Raw genomic sequence first — 19138 nt, 5'->3', positions numbered from 1 at the left:
GGCTAGCCGAGTGGGGCACGGTACATACGGAGCAGAGTGGCCTGGTTGTTTTAATTCATCAAGAGCCAGGCGACCCCAGGCAAGTGAGAGAGTCCAGCCAAGGTCCCCATCGGCAGATTCACATGACAAGTGAACGCTTACTGCTTCGGGTCCCTGGGACCTTTTGTTACGCAGCAGTATCATATCTGTAGCTAATGGATCTAACCTAGGAGAGTGGTTCTCAATTGTGGCTCCACGGCAGAGTCACTGGGGAGTTTTAAGAGACCCCCAGTGGCCAGAGTGTGCCCCCATTTCAGCGAAATGAGAATGTGTAGGGGGGTAGGATCTAAAGATCAAACGTATTTTTAAAAAGTCTTTTTAAATTAAAAAAAATTTGATGTTTATTTATTTTTGAGAGAGAGAGAGAGAGAGAGCGAGCACGAGTGGGGGAGGGGCAGCGAGAGAGGGAGACACAGAGTTGGAAGCAGGCTCCAGGCTCTGAGCTGTCAGCACAGAGCCTGACTCGGGGCTTGAGCTCAGGAGCTGTGAGATCATGACCTGAGCCGAAGTCAGACGCTTCACTGACTCAGCCACCCAGGCTCCTCACGATCCAACGTATTTTAAATCGTCCAAGCCCATTTCCACAGGTATAGCCACGTTGAGAACCACCCTACCGGGACCGATTCTCTACAAGCACAATCACTGTATCCTTCTTCTCTCCTGGTCTCCGTCCCTGCTGTCACCTAATTTCCACTTAAGACAGAATTAAGGACCTTGATTCTGGGGTCGGCAAGCCGGGAACCAGCTGTGTGAGATGTGGCCGGGTCGTTACACTTTTGGGGGGACTTTACCGTCCGTAAAACGGGGACAAAGCCAGCCACCTCATACGGCTGTTGTGACGGTCGTTCACGCGGCGGATGTCTTTTGAGCGCGCACTCTGGGGATCAGGCGGGGATGGAGATAGGGTGTCTCCTGCTTGGAGGTGCGCCCTGATGCTAAAGGACAGGGCCACACGGGCAGTGTGGTTATGAGCCCAGGTGCGAGGACACAGCAGGCACCCGATAAATGACAGCCGCTGTTACTGCCAGGATGTTCCCATGTTATTCTCGTTACGCTTCGCTCACTTGGCTTTATGTTCCCCAAAGGCAAGGACCGTCCGTCTGGGCTCCCGAGACCAGGAGGGGCTCCACCCATCATTGACCTGTGGCCCGAGGAGACCGGGACAAAGGTGGTCTTTCTTTGCTGGGTGTAGGGGACAGCTGGAGTCCAAAAGGGGAAAGAAAGCCTGGGCTGGCTCCAGACCTTGAGGAGGGATCGGGAGGGCCGGGAGAGTCCCCGGAGGAAATGCTTTGGCCCTCGCCCTCTGTGGAGGTGCTGGCTCCACGGCTCCTGCCCACAGGCCCACAACCCACGCCTCGGGCCACACAGAGGGGTCCTTGTTCGTGCTGAAAGGGCCATGTGTGTCCCTCCCTGCCGGGCCTCCCCTCCTCCCCGCAGCTAAAACACACACAGCCGCACCCACACCCCACATGGGAAACACCCCGGAGGCCACCCTGCCAGGGACGTGCCCGCGCCCTCCCACGGATGGGGAGGGTGCCTGTCGGGGGTTTAAGGGCTTTGGGAGGCAGGAGGGATCCCCAGCTGAGAGGGAGGCCAACCCCTGGGAAGGCGACTGAGCCGTCGTGCCCCCAAGGCTCCACACGAGTGCTCCCAGAGAGCCCCTCCTCATAAGCCGCCCTTCTCTCGTCATCATCCGGGAGGTCCCCAAGCCCTTCTCCCAGGGTGAGCCCCCTGCATCCCCCTCCCCGGAGCAGGGCCTCACATGCGGCTGCTGGGCGGGATCTTGCGGCCGTCCCGGAACCAGGTCACCTGTGGCCGCGGGAAGCTGGCGATGCGTGGGGCGCGGATGACGGCTGCTTCTCCGTGGGAGACACTCTGGTACTTCTCGCCTTCCTCAAAGCTCCCCATGTCTGCGGGACGAAAGAGCACGTGTGAGGGTCCGCTTGTCAGGCTCCCAGGCCGGGAGCGGTGGCAGCAGGTGCCGGAGGGGAAGGAGCGTCCTCCGCCCCACCCCCGCCCCGTGCTCAGACCACCCCCATGACCCCGTCACCCCACCCTCTAACCCCATCATTATGACACGCCTGCTTTGTGCTTGGGGGTTTATATCCACATATCCACGAATCGACCGATGCATCCAGCCACCACGAGAGGTTGGTCATTATTTCACAGATTTTGCAGAGGAGGAAACCGCCCAAAACAGGCTCAGAGAGGTTCCTTAACTTGTCCGAGGGCACGCGGCTAGGAAGGGGCCGAGCCAGGATTTGAACTCAGACCTCAGAGACCAGAGTCAGGCAGAGCTGCCCCGGGGTTCCAGGGTGGGATGAAGGGCGCATCCTGGGGCTGGTTGCCTACGCTCTTGGGGGAGGGAAGGTCGGGGACGCTGGAGAGGGTGGGGTCTTGGATGCTCATAATCGAGTATGGAGATGATTTCCCTCCTCTGCCTCGGGTGGGAAGTGTACGAAGCTGCATGGATGTGCGAATGGAAACACCATATTGCTCTTTTAAAAACATGCCTACCCCGCTGGCAGATACGGAGGGGAACACTTATCCCAGCTCCGATATGTCAGCCAGGAGGGGAAGGGAACATGCAGGCAGGAGACTTCTGGTCGCCCACCTGCCTGCTGACGTCGGGGTGGGGTTTGATTCCAGCAGCTGAGGGTTACAGTGGGGTACGGGAAGCGGTGTTTGTGCGGAAAGTCATGACTTCTGAACACTGACGGACATCCTCGCTACTCAAAGTGTGGCCTGTGGGCCAGCAGCATGGGCACCACCCGCGTGGTGTTAGAAATGCAGGGTCTCGGGTCCCACCCCAGGCCCACTGAATCAGAGCCTGAATCGTAACCAGACTCCCGGTGAAGTGTGTCCATATTCAAGTGTGAGAAGCATCACTGTCCTCAACTTGGCCACGTGCCAGTTAGAATCACCTACGGAGTTTAGGGGAAAAAAAGTGCTGATGCCAGTTCAGGAACTTGCTCGGTGTGAGCTGGCCATCGGAACTCCCATGTGCAATCAGGCTCAGGTCACCGAAAACTTACCCTGCATGTCCCCACTGCCCACTGTCCCCTCCCTGACCAAGGGGGCCACATCCCATGCCACCTGGTCTCGTGCGGCTTTGACTGTTATTTCTCAAGCCCTCGAATACCCCTGCCTCTTCTCCCTCTCCTTCACCTGGGAGTCTGGCAGCCTGGCTAAACCTCAGAAAGGCCTGAGGGGCTTCGAATGTTCCCCGAGGTCAGAACCTTTGGGGGTGGTGGGACGTGGATGTTTCTAAACATTTTGTTAGATGTTTTATTTTGTATTTGAGAGAGAGAGAGAGAACGAGCAGGAGAGGGGCAGAGAGATGGAAACAGAATTTGAAGCAGGCTCCAGGCTCCGAGATGTCAGCACAGAGCCCGACGCGGGGCTCGAACCCATGAGCAGTGAGATCATGACCTGAGCCGAAGTCAGATGCTCAACCGACTGAGCCACCCAGGCGCCCCTGGATGTGGATATTTCTAAAGCTGTTCCCGTAGCTCCAACGTGAGCCAAGGTTGAGAACTACCAGTCTGGGCTCAAGCCAGCCGCTCTTACACTTTGGTGGGTCTCAGCACCCCCTGGGAACTCGGGCAGCCCACCGATCTCTTCCCCTCCTCCGCTCCTCCCCGGGGCACGGAGAGACCCTGCTTCAATGCACCTGTATCTCCGAGTTCTTGGTTCGCCCTCCTGAGGACACCGCTGTACCTCAAAGTTTGAGAACCACAGGCCTGTGCTCTCCTTTCCCAAAGTCCTGGGTTCGGTTCTCTTCTCGGCCACCCTGCCCCCTTGGAGGCCTCGCAAAGACTCTCACATCTCCTCTGGCTCTTCCCCGAGCCCCAGCACCCAACACTCGATTTCCCACCGAAAATGTTGGCACATCTTACCTTCCTGTTATCTCAGTTCTGTGAATAGCATCCCACCTGCACCTGCCCAGACCACCTGGGTTTTCAGATCCCTGGAGGCTTTCATGGTGCTTCATTCACCTCCCTGTCCCCACAGGGTCCTACGACTCTTCCTCAGGAATGTGCGTCCAAGTGTTTTCCCCAATTCCCGCAGGCCCACCACCAAGCCCACCCCGTTACTCCAGCTGCGCTGAGCCCCCCACCCCACGTGCTCCCCGGAGGCTCCCCACACCCAACCATCTCCCACACTCTTCCTATTTGCTCTTTCTGGCCATATCACTGACTTGCCCAGAACCTTCGGCATCTCCTCGTGACCCCCCAGGAAAGTCTAAATTCCCTCGCTCGGTTTCGAGGTCCCTCCTACTCTGACCCCAACCAACCTTTCCATGGTAACCACGTCACTGCCGTCCTGCCACACTGGATTATTCACACCCTGCTTCTCATCTCAGGCCTGTCCTCGTGCGGGGCCCCTGCCTAGAAAGCCACCAGAACAAGCCGTGATTCACCAAGGCGCCGTGATTCAACAGCATCTCGGAGAGATCCAGCCAATTAAGTATCTCGGCGAATAGAAGGTGCTGTCGGGCATCCTTGTTCTAAATCTGGCAGGCGGTAAATGCACTGGTAATGGCTTTGGAGTCACTGAGATTTGAGTTCAAATTCTACTTCTGTTATTTATTAGGCATGACTTTGGGAAAAATTTTGACCTCGCTGAGCTTTAATTTCCTCTTTTGAAAAATGGAGCTATGAAGAGTCCCTTCCTCATAGGTTACAGTCAGGATTACGTGAGATACCACATGTATGTGTCAGGATGGATCTTTCTTCTTATTTTTTAAAGTGTATTTTTTTTGAGAGCGAGCGAGCGAGCATGTGTGTGTCATCAGGGGAGGGGAAGAGAGAGAGGGAGAGAGAAAATCCCAAGCAGGCTCTGTGCTGTCAGCACGGAGCCCAATGTGGGGCTCGATCTCATGAACCGTGAGATCATGACCTGAGCCAAAATCAAGAGTCGAAAGCTTAAGTGACTGAGTCACCCAGGCACCCCTTGGGTGTATCCTTCCAAAGATGGCTGCATCAATATTTATCTCCCATTCAACATAGCCTTCTCACGAATGTGCTGGAAATGATGATGTACGACATCCAAGGCCAGGTCATCAAAAGGATGCAGCTTCCATCTAGATCTCCCTCTCTGTCCGGACACTCCTACTTGGGATCCAGCCGCCATGTTGTAAGAAAGCTCAATCTGGCCCACTTGGACATGAGAAGGGCCCATGGATGGAGGAAATGAAGCCCCCAGATGACAGTCAGCACCAACAGTGGACAGACAAGGTCCCAGCCTTTAAATAAGTCTCCCAGCGGAGACCTCACTCATACAGAGCAGAGACAAGCCATCCCCACCATGTCCCGTCTCGATCCAAGGCTCACGCACTCGGTGAGTATACTAGATGATTGCTGGACATTGTTATGATTGAGGGCAATGTGTTACACAGCCACAGCAACTGGGAGAGTATGTTAAAGTGCTAAAAATTATACCTCATATTTACAGTATTAAAATATTAGAATCGTCCACATTTTTCACAGTTTAGTTTAAATATCTACCTCTTCAACAAAGATTACCCTAAGCCACCAAACACAACTAAAGAGCAAAGACCGCTGAATGCTGGCCCTGTGTCAGTGTCCTTCCTAAGTGGACTTCACCTTCGCGTACTCCTCATGCTGCCCCGGTCAGCTCGACTCTAATAAATACACATTTTAAGTTGTTTATTAATTTCCATTACTTGGCTCTGTCTATAAAAAAATTGCATCAATAAATCACATCGATTTCCGTTCTCACAATAATTTTATCTATTTAAAAAACTTTGCACGGAACTCCGAAGATATATTTGAACAATTTAAAGCAATTTCATGGTAATAGTGTTTCTTTCTCCTCTCTCCAGTTTTATTAGCTCCATTTCGTCAGTGAGGAAATTAAAGCTCATGGAGACAGAGTGGCTTATCCCACGTCAAGCAGTCAGGGCAGGGCAGGGCCAGCATTCGAACCTGGCCCCCCTTCTGCATTTCCTCCCTGCTTCTTCCATGACTCGTCCCCTCCGTTGACATGCTTCGTGCACATTCTTTCTCTCTCCCTGCTATACTGTGGGCTTCACGAGGCAGCGGTGTTCATCAGCACGTCCTTACGAGGTACCTGTGCTCTGCACACTGTATGTTCTCTCTAAACTCACCTAATGCCATCATGCAATGGCTCTGGCTGAGCCCCTACTGTGGGATGGATGAATGGATGGAGGGAGGGAGGAAGAGGTGGATGGGTGGAGGGAGGAGGGGACGGATGGAGAAAGGGAGGAACGGTCGGATGGACGGAAGGAGGGCGGGAGGGTGGATGGCCGGACACGCGCATTCAGGCGTGCGTGAATGCACTGCGAGAGGGATGGAAGGAAGGGCACAGCTGGTTTGGGTCCAAATTCTGCAGCTGATGCTCTTCTCCACGTTTCCATCCCACAAGCTCCCTGCCTCCCGTGGCTCTCAGGCCCCCAGCACCCTCCCACTCTCTCCACTCCACAGGCTTCCAGCTCTGCTCACCGGCCCCAGGGCACAGCCATGCGCATACGGAAACAGCAGCAGCAAAGGGCCAAGGGGGCATCCGCTCAGCCGGCCCCCGTGCCACAGAAAGGCTGGAAGGAAGGAGGCCCCGTGCTGGCAGAGCCTGGGGACCCAGGAACCCCTGGGAAAGAGCATGCACACCAAGGCAGAAACAGGTAAGGGTTTTCGGCGCTTCCCCTCCGAGGTACACGCTTGTTAACACCCCATGTTACATCCGTGGCGCTGATCTACCTTTCCCAACAAATTCCCCTGCGAGCAAAGAAGTGTAAGCCTGGGGCACAGCTGGAAGTGGCCTAAAAATTCCTGATGTCTTTGTTACAGCTTAAAAGGTCTCGTGAAGTATGCACTCCACTCCAGAATACAGTCATTGCTTTTTCTTATTTCTAAAACACTTTTTTTAAAATCACAAAATATGTCACATGTACAGAAGAGCGATTATGATTATATGGATACTTTTTTTTTTTTTTAATTTTTAATGTTTACTTTTGAGAGAGAGACAGCGCGTGAGCAGGAGAGGGGCAGAGAGAGAGAGAGAGAGAGAGAGAGAGGGAGACACAGAATCCGAAACAGGCTCCAGGCTCTGAGCTGTCCGCACAGAGCCCGATGCGGGGCTCGAACTCACGGACCGCGAGATCATGACCCGAGCCAAAGTTGGACGCTCAACCGACTGAGCCACCCAGGCGCCCCAATTATATGGATACTTTAAAGAAGAACAGAACAAACACCCACATACCCCCCAACCCCGCTTAGGGAACAGAACGCTAACAAACCTCACCACACCCCCATGGTGTCCCCCCCCAGTCACGCCCCCTCCCTCTCCAGAGGTAACTGCACCCCGAATGTTGTGTTAACCCTGCATTGCCTTCCCCCCAAGCATCACCAGACGGAGATGATTCCCTGAACAAAGTTCGGTTAGGGTAGTTTGGCTTCAGTCCCTTTATACCTGGGATTATTTTTATAGGTCGTCTACTGTGATGTGTGTGTGTGTGTGTGTGTGTGCATTTTTTTTTTTTTTTTTTTTTGGAGCTCCGTCTATGCGCTAGCACTCAGCTGAGTCATCGCCACGGCCGCATGGACGTCCATGTGTGGAGGGAGCAAGTGCAGCTGCTGGCTGACTCTGTTTTCAGCGCTTTGCTGCCCGGCTACGAACAGCGTTACATGGATCTGCACCAATTTCCCGCCTCCCACCCCCGCCGGCCCGGATGGGAGTTTCTGGCCACTCTTGGTCTCGCTGGCCACCTTGGTGTGGCCGATCGGCTGGACGCGAGATGGTATTTCATTGTGGTTTTGTCTGCTTATTATGAAAACAATGCTCCTCCCTCCAACCAGGCCGCATCGTACCTCTTTCCCCCAACCACGCACGCTTCCGTGGCACCGCGAGTAACATCACAAGTGCCACTCACTTCTTGGAGGCCGCCGCCTGTCCCCGATGCCCCACCTCCTCGGCTACATCGCCTTCCACCCTCTCCTTCCCTCACTCTGCTTCAGCTACCCTGGCCTCAGACACCCAAACCTACCCCAGGGCCTTTGCACTTGCTGCTCCCTGGCCTGAAGACACCTTAACCCTCTGACTCCCCTCCTTGCTTCCGTCCGACCAGGGACGAGGGCCGGGGGAGGAGCCAGGGATGTGGCCCAGGTGAGGAGAACACAGAGGTGGCCTCAGGACGTGGATGTGGACGGCCAGGAAGGCTTCTTGACCCAGGAAGGCTCTCCTATCCCCCTCAGCCATTCAGCCAGCTTGCCGCAAGCCAGAAATTTATGGCAACTTAAAAAAAAAAAAAAACAAAGAAGAGACTAATGGGGGTGGTGGTGGTGGGGGGGGGATGCCGGCAGAAAGGGAGCTGGGGAGGGGGTGGATGTTTTATTGACTTCCTCTTAATTGCTGTAATTAAAAACACGTAAAGAATCTTTTGGTAACGACTTGGCCATTATCATTAGTTGTTAGCACAGCCGCCTTATTCATTTCTCGTTAGAACCCGGTTCACAGTCCCTCTTTGGGAAGGGGGTGGGTGGGGGCCAGAGGGGGGTCCCGCTGGGCCCAGCCCTGGAAGGAGCCTCCAAAGGCAGCATCACCCGACGGGTCAAAGCCCTCCGCCCTGGGAGGCAGAAACCTTCGCAAGGGGAGACAGAGGCATCTGGAAAAGCAGCCATTCCCCACCCATCCTTAGATGGACTGGGTGAGCCAGGTGGAAGATGTAAGGAGGCACCGCTCTCAGCACCCTGCAGGTGCACAGTGAGTACCGGGGAGGGAGCACCGCCTCGAATTGTGCGGCCTCCATACCTCACTTGCCTTGCCCTGGCCCCAGCTCGGGGAGCAGACGCGGTGGCTAGGAGTATGCCTGTGGAGGTGGCCAGAGTGAGAAAAGTCTGCAAATGCTTATTCCCGGACACCCTCCCTGGTTGGCCGTATGGACAGGAGAAAGCCTTCTCGACCCTGTGGGCGGGGCGCTGTGTGACAGCCGGACAAGCTAGGCACTAATATTAGCTTCCATTTTCACACCCAGGGAAGAGGAGGCAAAGGCACAGAGAAGTGAGGTAACTTGCCCAAGGTCACACAGCCAGGGAGAAGTGAGCCTGGATTTGAACTGGGGGTTCGTGGCTCTACCCTACAGTGTGGCGGTAGGCGAGGCAAGGAAAGGTGGGAGGTAGAAAGGCCGGCTGCGGGCCCCTGGGCTGTCTCCTACCTCCTCTGAGCCTCAGTTGCCTCATCTCGAGATGGGGCTCGTAACACGCCTTCCTGCCCCCCTGCCTCTCAGACCTGTCCTGGGAACCCACGGAGGAAAGACGCATGCACAGCCACACCGGAGGAGGGATCCTTCTGGAGGCCCCGCTGTACCTCCCTTAGCATCTCCTTCGGGACATGAGCTTGACCCTGTGTCTGTGATTGTTCTAAGGGGTCTTGGGGCACGTGCTCACCTTTCCAGGGGGACGGAGGCCACACGTCCTCCTCTATCTGTCCCTGTGCGCCCCCCTGTGCACCTACACCAGGTGCCCAGAGCCCTAAGCCACTCAGGGCGGAGGCTGGCGCTGGAAGCCACACCTACTGATCCCCGTCCCCACGGCATGGCCGTGTTTTAGGCACAGAAGAACCCGGGATTTATTTACAAGCAATTTCACGCTGGCCGCCGCTGACAGCCAAGAGCGTGTGACCCCCACCCCGTGTGAGACGGCGTCCATCCTGGGTGGACACAGCACCTATTTGCGGGGCTGTCTGGACACGGGACATGACACTCCAGGGCATCCATGTGATTCCATTTGAACCTTGAGCTTAGCAGGCAATCACCCCCCTTCTTCTCCCCCCCTCCACCCCATTTTGATTTTTCTCCTCCCGACCTCAGGTGGCAGTGTGGTGAGGGGAGTGTTTCGGAATCAGGCAGCTGCGGGTTCAAGTCCTTTTCTGGTACTTCCTCACCGTGTGACCCAGGTGGTCGCCTCATGCCCTCCCTGCCCCCGCCAGCCTTGTCTTTCTCATCCATGCAGTGGGGGTGGGGGCGCTACCCTGCAGGCTGTGGGATAAGGACGGAGAGAAAAGGGGGCGCGGCCCAGCATGGCAACAGGCGGGACAGAGCGAGGTTGTGGGTGGGGATGGTTTCGCCAGGTCTCACCTGCCCCAGCACCCGGGTCCTGGAAGGTGTCTTGAGGAGGGGACAGGTTGGACAGCAGATTCTTCAACTTCCAGAACTAAAGAGCAAGAGTGAGACCCCTCTCCCCGGCCCCAGCTCCCCAAGAGACAAGCGTGTCCAGCAAGGGAGGGGACGAGACGTGGGTTTCCCTTCTCCGTCCCGCCGTGGCCACCATGGTTGGGTGAAGCCTTCCTTAACTTGTGAGGAGGGGTGGTTTTCTCAGCTGCCACGTGGAGCTCCCAGGGCTCACCTGACCCCCCTGGCTTTAGGTCCCAGAGGGCTGTAGACAGTGGTTTCTACTTTACGACGCTATGAAACAGAGCGGTTGGGCGCAGTTTGAGGGGCGGGCTCTCAGGGCTGGCCCCGGGAGCCGCAGCTGGTGGTCAAGAAGAGGGTGGACCCGGGCCTCCCCACTCCGTCCGGTGCTTCAGCCCCTTCCAGGTACCCCTTGCTCTCTGCCAGGGACCACCTGTAGCCACCCAGGCACAGCCAGGGAGCAGCGCTGCGTAGCCTGGGGGGGCAACTGTGGGGGCTCCTGAAGCCCAGGGTGACACTTGGCTTTGAGAGGACAGGGATCCCCCCGTGGGGGGCAGTGGAGGGGCGGAGGCTGGGCTGACTGGAGGGTGCAGGTGCCAGCTCACTGCTCTGCCTCTGGCCGGAACAGTGTATGCCATGCGCGCGCACACACACACACACACACACACACACACACGGATACATGCACGTGCACACGCTTGCACACACGTTCTCGCCCACACACGGCGGCGGGGCGGGGGGCAAAGACGCAGACCAGTGCAGACACACACATGTGCACCCTCATGCATGAGCCCACACTCAGGCACATGCACTTGCACGCACACGGGCCCACACGTGCACGCGCATCTGTCTGGAGGCTGGCTCACGGCCCTGCCCCTGTCCTGCGGGATCCGAGCACTGGCTAAATCAAGCTCCCCGGGAGCCCTCCAGCCGCTGACAGTGCCCTGGTCCATCATTTTAATTCAGGGCTTTTCCACTCCTCTGAGTGAGCTGAGTTGCCTTTAGCGCTGATTTATGGAGACAATCCGTCCTCCACTTTTGATTACGGTTGTTTTCCATAATTATTATCAACACTCTTTGCCTCGCTTGAGGTTTTCCTTTTAGATTTCTCTCCCCTACTTCTGTTCAAGTAGCCAGCTCTCTCCTGTGCTAATTCAGAGGCGAGCCCCTGTAGGCTCTGGATGAGAAGGTGGCCTTTTTTTTTTTTTTTTTTTTTTAAATTTCAAGGCTGACTAAAGCTTTCCATATTCCCATGTCCCACTGTGCAACCTTGGACCTCTGCCCCTGGAAGAACCCAGAAAGAAAACAGCCCATAATGAGGCTCATTTCTGGCATACAGCAGCTATTTTAGGATGGGTGGGCAGGACTGGGAAGGTGACACCGAGTCTCAGGGGGAGGGTGTTGGTTGGCGCTTCCGGGGCTCTGGTCCCTGAGATGCCCTTGGGGTCTTTTGAAGCTGCCTTCTCTTCTTCCATTTGAAAAAGTCCTTCCAGTGACTGGGGGCGGGGCGGGGGGGGGACTTGGAGGGACCGACCACTTTGCCGTCTGCTCACCTGGCTCCTCCGGGAACCCTGACTTGTCATCTGCCCTCTCCCTCTTAGAGTCATGGTGCCACCCTGAGGCATCTCCCTGAGGATCATGGGACCCGCTTCCTGTGACTGCTCCAGGGCTGAGCGAATTGGAGGAGGGAAAGGTTAAGGTCATGGTGGGGGGGGGCGCCAGGAAGTCTGCCAAAAAGACTGTAAGTAGCCGGAGAGGGGGTCCATCATGAAGACCCCCCGTGTGAGGCCCAGCCAAGCCCAGAGGAGGCCCATGAACCAGGTGGTAGGGCCCGTTTTAAAAAAGCAGCAGCTGGTCCCACGTAAACGGAGTTGAACTCAGAGCCGGCAGACGTGTGTCGCTTAGCGGTGTGGACTCGCCAGCTCCCGCCAGCTCCGTCAACCGTAGAGTGAGGGCTCACGGATACGCAGGGAGGGCCACCACGAGGACCCAGTGAGCGTGGGAGGCTGCGGCCGGGATCTGGCTCTGCCCAGAGCGTGGTGGCGGGTGAGGACCCTGCGGGCCCTTTCCCGCTTCGCGCCCCACCCTGCCCCAAGTCGCCGGCTGTACTTACAGGCCACCTGGACCTCGGTTTGCCGCTGCAGCAGGGCGCCCATCCGGTTACGCACGATGCAGCGGTAGAAGCCCGCGTGGGTGCGGTCCAGGCTGGTGATCATGTACCTGGGGGGAGATGAGACAGCCAATGAGCGAGTCAGGCAGGTGCAGGGATGTGCCCGTCAGATGGGATCGAGGGCAAAGTCGCCAGGTCGGCCTCTTCCTGAACGAAGAATACCAGGGGGAGTTCTGGATCCTCTGGCCAGGTCTTGGAGTCAGAAAGGGCCGCGTCAACAGCAAAGTCCCTCCCAAAGGCAACCAGACTTTTGCTCAGGTGCCTAGGAAGGAGTCTGCATTTTCCCAAGGACAGGAGGTGCTACGCCTAAGCCCTTGACCCTGGCTGTGACCAGGCCTCCCACCGGGAGACGTCAGGGATGCGGGAGGTTGCCGTCCTCCCTTGCCTGTGACTCGCGTGACTGAGAAAGGTGGGGGCGTTCTCTTTTGGCCAGGCCCAGGACTGTACTAAATATTAGTGGACATGGACGGGGGTGACAGAGGCAGGGAAGTTTACACGTTTCCCCAGATGCTTTGCGTCGTTCCATTCTTTTTTTTTTTTTTTTTTAATTTTTTTTTTTCAACGTTTATTTATTTTTGGGACAGAGAGAGACAGAGCATGAACGGGGGAGAGGCAGAGAGAGAGGGAGACACAGAATCGGAAACAGGCTCCAGGCTCCGAGCCATCAGCCCAGAGCCTGACGCGGGGCTCGAACTCACGGACCGCGAGATCGTGACCTGGCTGAAGTCGGACGCTTAACCGACTGCGCCACCCAGGCGCCCCGCGTCGTTCCATTCTTAAAGTTAGCCCCACTGCAGCTTTGTGGAGGGAAGAGGCAGAGCCTTCTGAGCAGGACAGACTGGATTTCTGTATGAGTGGGCCCTGAGGCCAGGATGCATGAACCTGAGGAGCCGCTCTGGGAGCACATGACTGGCTCAAAGAGCAGCAGGGTCTGGTGTTGGGGGAGAGGTGGCTGGAGAACAGGTACGTGCCGATCTGGCTGAGAGGCGGGGCGGATGCAAGGCCAGGTCGGGACAGGAACTTCTGGTGGGCAAGACATGGGCAGGTGGTGCTCTCTGGGGTGGGCGGGGCTAGTTCTCCTGACACCCCCTCTGTGATGACCTTTCCTGTCCCTGGGCAACGAATGGCCCAGCGGGAACCTCAGAGGATCAAGGGGCTTGTGCCTAGAACATCTCCATCCTTGCGTGTCCTGAGGCTTACCCAGACTTGGTGGACAAGCTCAGTGTCCCTTGTCCTCGGGATATGCCAATGCTGGCACGGACCAGTAACACTTAAAAAAATGGGGCTTGATATAAAACTGTCAAGTTTTTACTTTGCCAAGTAAGATCATTAAAACCAACCAACCAAAAAGCAAACAGACAAACAATCAACCAACCAGAAACCCAAAAAAAGCAAGCAAGAAAAAAAAAAAAAGATAATATTAAAAAGTGCCAGGTTGGGGGAGAAAAATAAATAGAACTGGTCAGCATTTTCTCTGAAAGGGACATTTTGAGGTCATCGAGAAGAAATGTAATCTCAGCATAAAAGCAATTTTAACAAATTTTAATAAACTTAAATCTTACGCAAAGCCCGCTAGCTTCACACTCCTTGTCGTATGTGAACAGAGGCACCCGGCTGTGGGTCTACATTCGAGTGTCGTTCACTTAATCCTACGGAGGGGGTACTTTTACCGCCACCCCCATTTTACAGGTGGGGAAACTGAGGTTCAGAAGTGTTTCACCACTGACAGGCAGTCTCACAGGTGCTAAGAGGCAGGGCCAGGGTCCCACAGAGCCTGCCCGACTCTAAGCTCAGCTGTAAGCCAGTTCAACATGGACACCATATTCCAAGGGGCCCCCCCTTCCATCCGGGGACTGCACGAGCCCCAGACTCACGGATGGGCAGGTGCCGAGCTCGCTCTGGCTCTGGCTGTGGCTCTGCAGCATGGTTCAGAACCTTCTGGCTGTCCAAGCCTCTTATCTCTGCCACCGGCTGCCGTTCTTATCTGTCCCTCGCTACTGTGCACGGAGAGGTGATGGGGAGATATCAGGCGCCCAGGCTCTGGCAAATTCCCCGTCCTCCTTCCACCCCGTCCTCAAGCCCATCACACTCTTGCTCGCCTCTGCTGCGGGGAGGGGAGACAGCTTTGGGCAAACCGTTTGGGTCTCGAAAACGATGGGGTGACCTGAGAAGAAAGATGGAAGGCGAGATTGGCTGGAAACGCTCTCTATCTTTGAAAATGGAATCAGATATTATTTAAAAGGCTCCAGGGAGAGGAAAATGAACAGAAATGGCCAGCAAGCTAACAAAAAGATGCTCAACCTCTGTCACAATGAAAGTCCAATCAAAACAAGACAACATTCACATATCAGACGGCCAGAGACTCTCATGCTTGATCACGTGCAAGGCTGTCAAGAGTGGGGGGCGGGGAGGTGTACCCTCAGATTGGCCGGTGCCAGTGCAGAGTGGCCCAGCCTTTAGGGCAAAATCTATCAAAATGAGGACAGGCAAAGCACCGAGAGCTGGCCCTTTAGATATACTGCAAAAATGTGGCAAAAAACAGGTATGAGGATGTTCACAGTGGCATTGCTTATAATGGCAGAGATAACCACGCAATCAGAAGCACCCTAAATGTCCATCAACAATGAATGGATCAGTTAACGAGTTAACGATGCTGCAGCCGGGGAATAAGCAAGAACAGAGATCGTATGCAAGAGACAGAATGGTGTCCGACTCGCACAGAGCGTGGAAAGGACGTCGAAGCTGCAGAGGGGGAGATGTTTATGGAACTCACAACACGAGGAAGGAAGAAGTCAATCAGTGTCACGGCTGAGTGCTAGGGACAAGGGTAGTATCGGATGGTTGCCACTCTTGGTAAGCTGTTGTTCACGGACACAGGCTACCAAACCCTCAGTTTAATGTTTAGGATCAGGCAAATTGACCCAATAAAAATAATTTTAGTTTGTGGACCAAAAAAAAAAAAAAAAAAGAATAGTGTAAATGGTACAAATACCATGTGAGTAAATGAAATTTGCATATATTTGGATACATGGGATCACAAGTACATACATTGTATATATGTGCATATACATGGTACATGGACATAAGCTTTGGAGACGGATATGTGTTCTCTCCCTTTTGAGAGCAGTGCTGGGGAGGGGGAGAGAGGGAAACTTCTACTTCCCCATTTTATGTCTTTCGACGCCACCGGAATTTTCTTTATCGTACGCATATATTGCTTTTATCTTAAAAATAAAATGTAAAAACGTACTTTGAGCATATAATTTAAGGATACATTATAAAAAAGACACCAGGGACTCATTGGATGTGGGTTTGTTTGCTGATGTCAGTGATGCGTAGTGAAATTTAAACTTTAATGGAAGTGGATTTCTGCAGAAGGCTCTGTGTCCATTTGCGTCCGCCGGGAGCCCCCAGGGCCCAGGGAAGGTCAACTGGCGGCAGGCCTGCCCCTCCCCCGAGGCCAGAAGAGGAGCACTGGCCCTCGACCTCCCTCTTGGTCCCTCTGTAGTTGAGGCCACGATCCCTGGCCCCTGCGGAGTGGGGCGCATTGTGCGTCCTCTCCATCCTGCAGCTTCCTTCTCCTCCCGCCCGGGGGACCTATTTCTGGCTGGTTGGCAACATTATTTAAAGTAACAGTTCCGCCCACTGCCTTTCCTACCAGGGAAACCCGCTCCACTCCACCCCAGTTCCAGCTCCCGGTCCCCCTGCCTCCCAGGCTCCCAGGAGGGTGGACGAGGCTGGCCAGCACCTCAGCATGCGAATCCAGCGTGATGGACGGTACGTAGCCTTGACAGTGACAGTGGCAGTGCCCGCTGTCCCCGAAATGCTCCCTCCTGGGCCCTCGGGAGACACGACGCCCACAGCTCCGTCTATCCCACCCACCTGCTGCCGCTGGCCTGGCAGGAAGTGGATGAGCCCAGCCCTGTGCAGGCACAGGGGGATGGGTGGAATGCCCTGTCTAGGACGGCCCACATCTGATCTCCTCTCAAGGGAAGCATGGCGTTGAAGAAAGCACCAGAGCTTCTGACTCAGGGAAATGTAGGTCTGACTTGCCCCTCTGCTCTTTCTTTTTTAGGTTTATTTATTTTGAGAGAAGGAGAGCAGGGGAGGGACACAGAGAGAATCCCAAGCAGGCTCTGTACCGTGAGGGCACAGCCCAACTCAGGGGCTCAAACTCACCAACTGGAGAGATCATGACCTGAGTCAAAATCAAGAGTCAGACGCGGGGCACCCAGGTGTTAAGCGTGCGACTTCGGCTCAGGTCACGATCTTACCGCTCTCTTGGGTTTGAGCCCCGCGTCAGGCTCTGTACTGACGGCTGACGGCCTGGAGCCTGCTTTGGATTCTGTGTCTCCCTCTCTCTCTCTCTGCCCCTACCCTGCTTGCGCTTTCTCTCTCTCAAAAATAAACATTAAAAAATTGGAAAAAAAAAAAAAAAAAGAGTCAGACGCTTAGCCGACCGAGCCACACAAGCGCCCCACCTCTCTGCTCCTTCTTAAGAATATGTGCTGAGGAAGTTCTGGAACCTTGCGAGCCTCAGTTTTCCCATCTGTAAAATGGGGACAATGATGGCCGACTTTGATGGGCTCCTTATAAGAGGCCCCAGACATAATTGCCAGGCTGTACTAATGCTTGTCAAATGAGGGAGCAGGTGTATGAGTCACTGGTGGGGAGTGGAAGGTATGGGGTGAGGTGGAGAGGTTCCGGGAGGGAGACAAGGAGGGTGTTGCAGAAACCCCCCACCGGAGTGAGGATCCATTAGGGGCTCCCCACCAAGCATCAGGAGAGCACAGATTCCCTTGTCCGGCAAATTCTTTGGCTTCCCCCATGGACGTGTGAACCCCAACTGTCCCCAGCTGCCCATGAAGGATCTGTCATGCCCCCTTGGTCACCTAATCCTCTTTACTGGTAGAGGGGCTACACCTCAGTCCCTCGGCTGCCAGTAGAGGACACCGAGGACAGTGAGAGAATGACAGATCTCCTTCCAAACGCCGTTCCTCTCAGCCTCCTGACCCCAGTGAGGTTCTTGCCACCAGCCTGACCTCCCAGCCTCCCGGTCACCTCTGTTTGTGTCCTCTGGGTTGGGGGACCTGAGCCTGGTTCCTCTGGGGATGAACAGCAGGGAGTAGGTAAGTGGCATCCCTTCTTGGCTGACCTGCCAAGCTTCATTCTCCCTCCCATCATGACAAAGAGTGGCAGGTGCGTGGCTCCAGGGGCCAGAGAAGACCTGGAATCAGCTACCTCGAGGCCCCCTCGAAGGACCACTTATTTATTGATTTATTATAGGACATACATGCCCAGGATTCAGAATTCAACGAATAAAAGAAAAGGCACACCGGAAATGTCTCTCTCCTCTGTGTTCCCCAGCCGCCCATGGCTCCCAGCTCCGCACATGCACAACCATAGCCACTAATTTCTCGGGCACCTGTCCGGAACGTCGTCATGCAATTACAAGCAAATGCCAACCCACGATCCTTCCCCTTTCCAGCAGGAGACTCGGCCTCCAGGAGGCTGTTTAGCGCCTTGCTTTGTGCATGTGACGAGATCTTTCCGTAGTAACCGCACTCGGAGCTTCCTCAGGCTTCCTGACAGTGGCCGAGCGGCAAGTGGCGAGGAAGCTTTGCTTTGTCCCAGTCGGATGGTCAAGGGGAGCGGGCGGGGGAGAGAGGGCCTTGGGGCAGGGCTGGGGTAGAAAGAAAGGACGATGCAGTACGAATCCACATGGTTCTTCTTGCCCCTCCGAGTGTCCTGACTTGGCCCGCGGGACCCGCCGGCTCAGTCCAGTCCTCCCACAGGAAGAGATGAGCTCGGGGTGGAGGGCACACGGGCATTCGGGGAGGAGCCGGGACAGATAGATGGATTTTCAGAGACACGAGATGGGCAGGGAGAAAATAACCACCTAACAAATGTGGCATCTTCTCCGGCACCCAGGGAAACACACGATGCCCTTTCTGGTTCGAGTCCTTGAGTGTCACAGTTGATATTTAAAATGATTCTCGCTCGCGTTAAATAAGATATTTCAATTCCACGAAGCTGTCAGCAGCTGATGCGGACACGAGAAATAATAGGCACGCTCTCCTTGTATTGTCCTCGTTAATAAATCAGACGCCTCGAGAGGCACGCGGCGATGCTCACAGGGACGAAGGGGGTGTGTGTACACGCGCACACGTGTGCAAGCACACGCACAGCGCACACTCACCCAGGCACACACGTGTGCCTCCGCCCACGTGCACACGGTCACACCCACATGCATGCACGCTCACGTATACACGTACAAAGTTGTGTGCACACAAGCACACTCACGCAGCCTCCGCACAAACTCACACACACGTGTGCGCGCACACCCGGCACAGGAACACTCACGCACACACCCGTTTGCATCTAGGCACATACGCACCCTGCACACGCCCATGCACGCCTGTGCACGCTCACGCAAGGCACACAGTGCCTACACGGGTACACATGCACACCCACACGTGCACTCAATGCACGCACAGGTGCACACGCTCCCACACGGATGCATACTCATGCACTGTTGCGTGCATACCCGCTCACGCCCACGGCCACACACTCACGCACGTGGGCAACACTCCCAGGGTGAACCCACGTCCAGCCACTCCCATCCGAGGTCACCCGGGGCAAATCCACCCTGCTCGGGTACAGGCCACTCTCCCTGTCACGCTGAGGCCACGGGCACTCCGGGCTGCCTCATTCAGTAAGCTCTTTGCCCGACGTGGGGCTCGAACTCATGACCCCGACAT

General features: G+C 55.4%; 1 protein-coding gene across 1 annotated transcript in view; it reads right to left on the bottom strand.

The window, feature by feature from the left end:
• Positions 1-19138, bottom strand: part of SDK2 (sidekick cell adhesion molecule 2) — a 259629-nt gene that overhangs the window by 93934 nt on the left and 146557 nt on the right. The window contains 2 exon segments of the mRNA XM_047080554.1: positions 1802-1949; positions 12321-12427. Coding sequence (XP_046936510.1) covers positions 1802-1949; positions 12321-12427 — 255 coding nt within the window.

Source organism: Lynx rufus, unplaced genomic scaffold, assembly GCF_022079265.1.
Source record: "Lynx rufus isolate CCGP_SWC_20201006 ecotype Redwood Valley unplaced genomic scaffold, mLynRuf1.p SCAF_18, whole genome shotgun sequence".
Lineage (NCBI taxonomy): Eukaryota > Metazoa > Chordata > Mammalia > Carnivora > Felidae > Lynx > Lynx rufus.
Note: the sequence above shows the minus strand (reverse complement) of the source record. Positions and strands in the feature narration are given on the sequence as shown.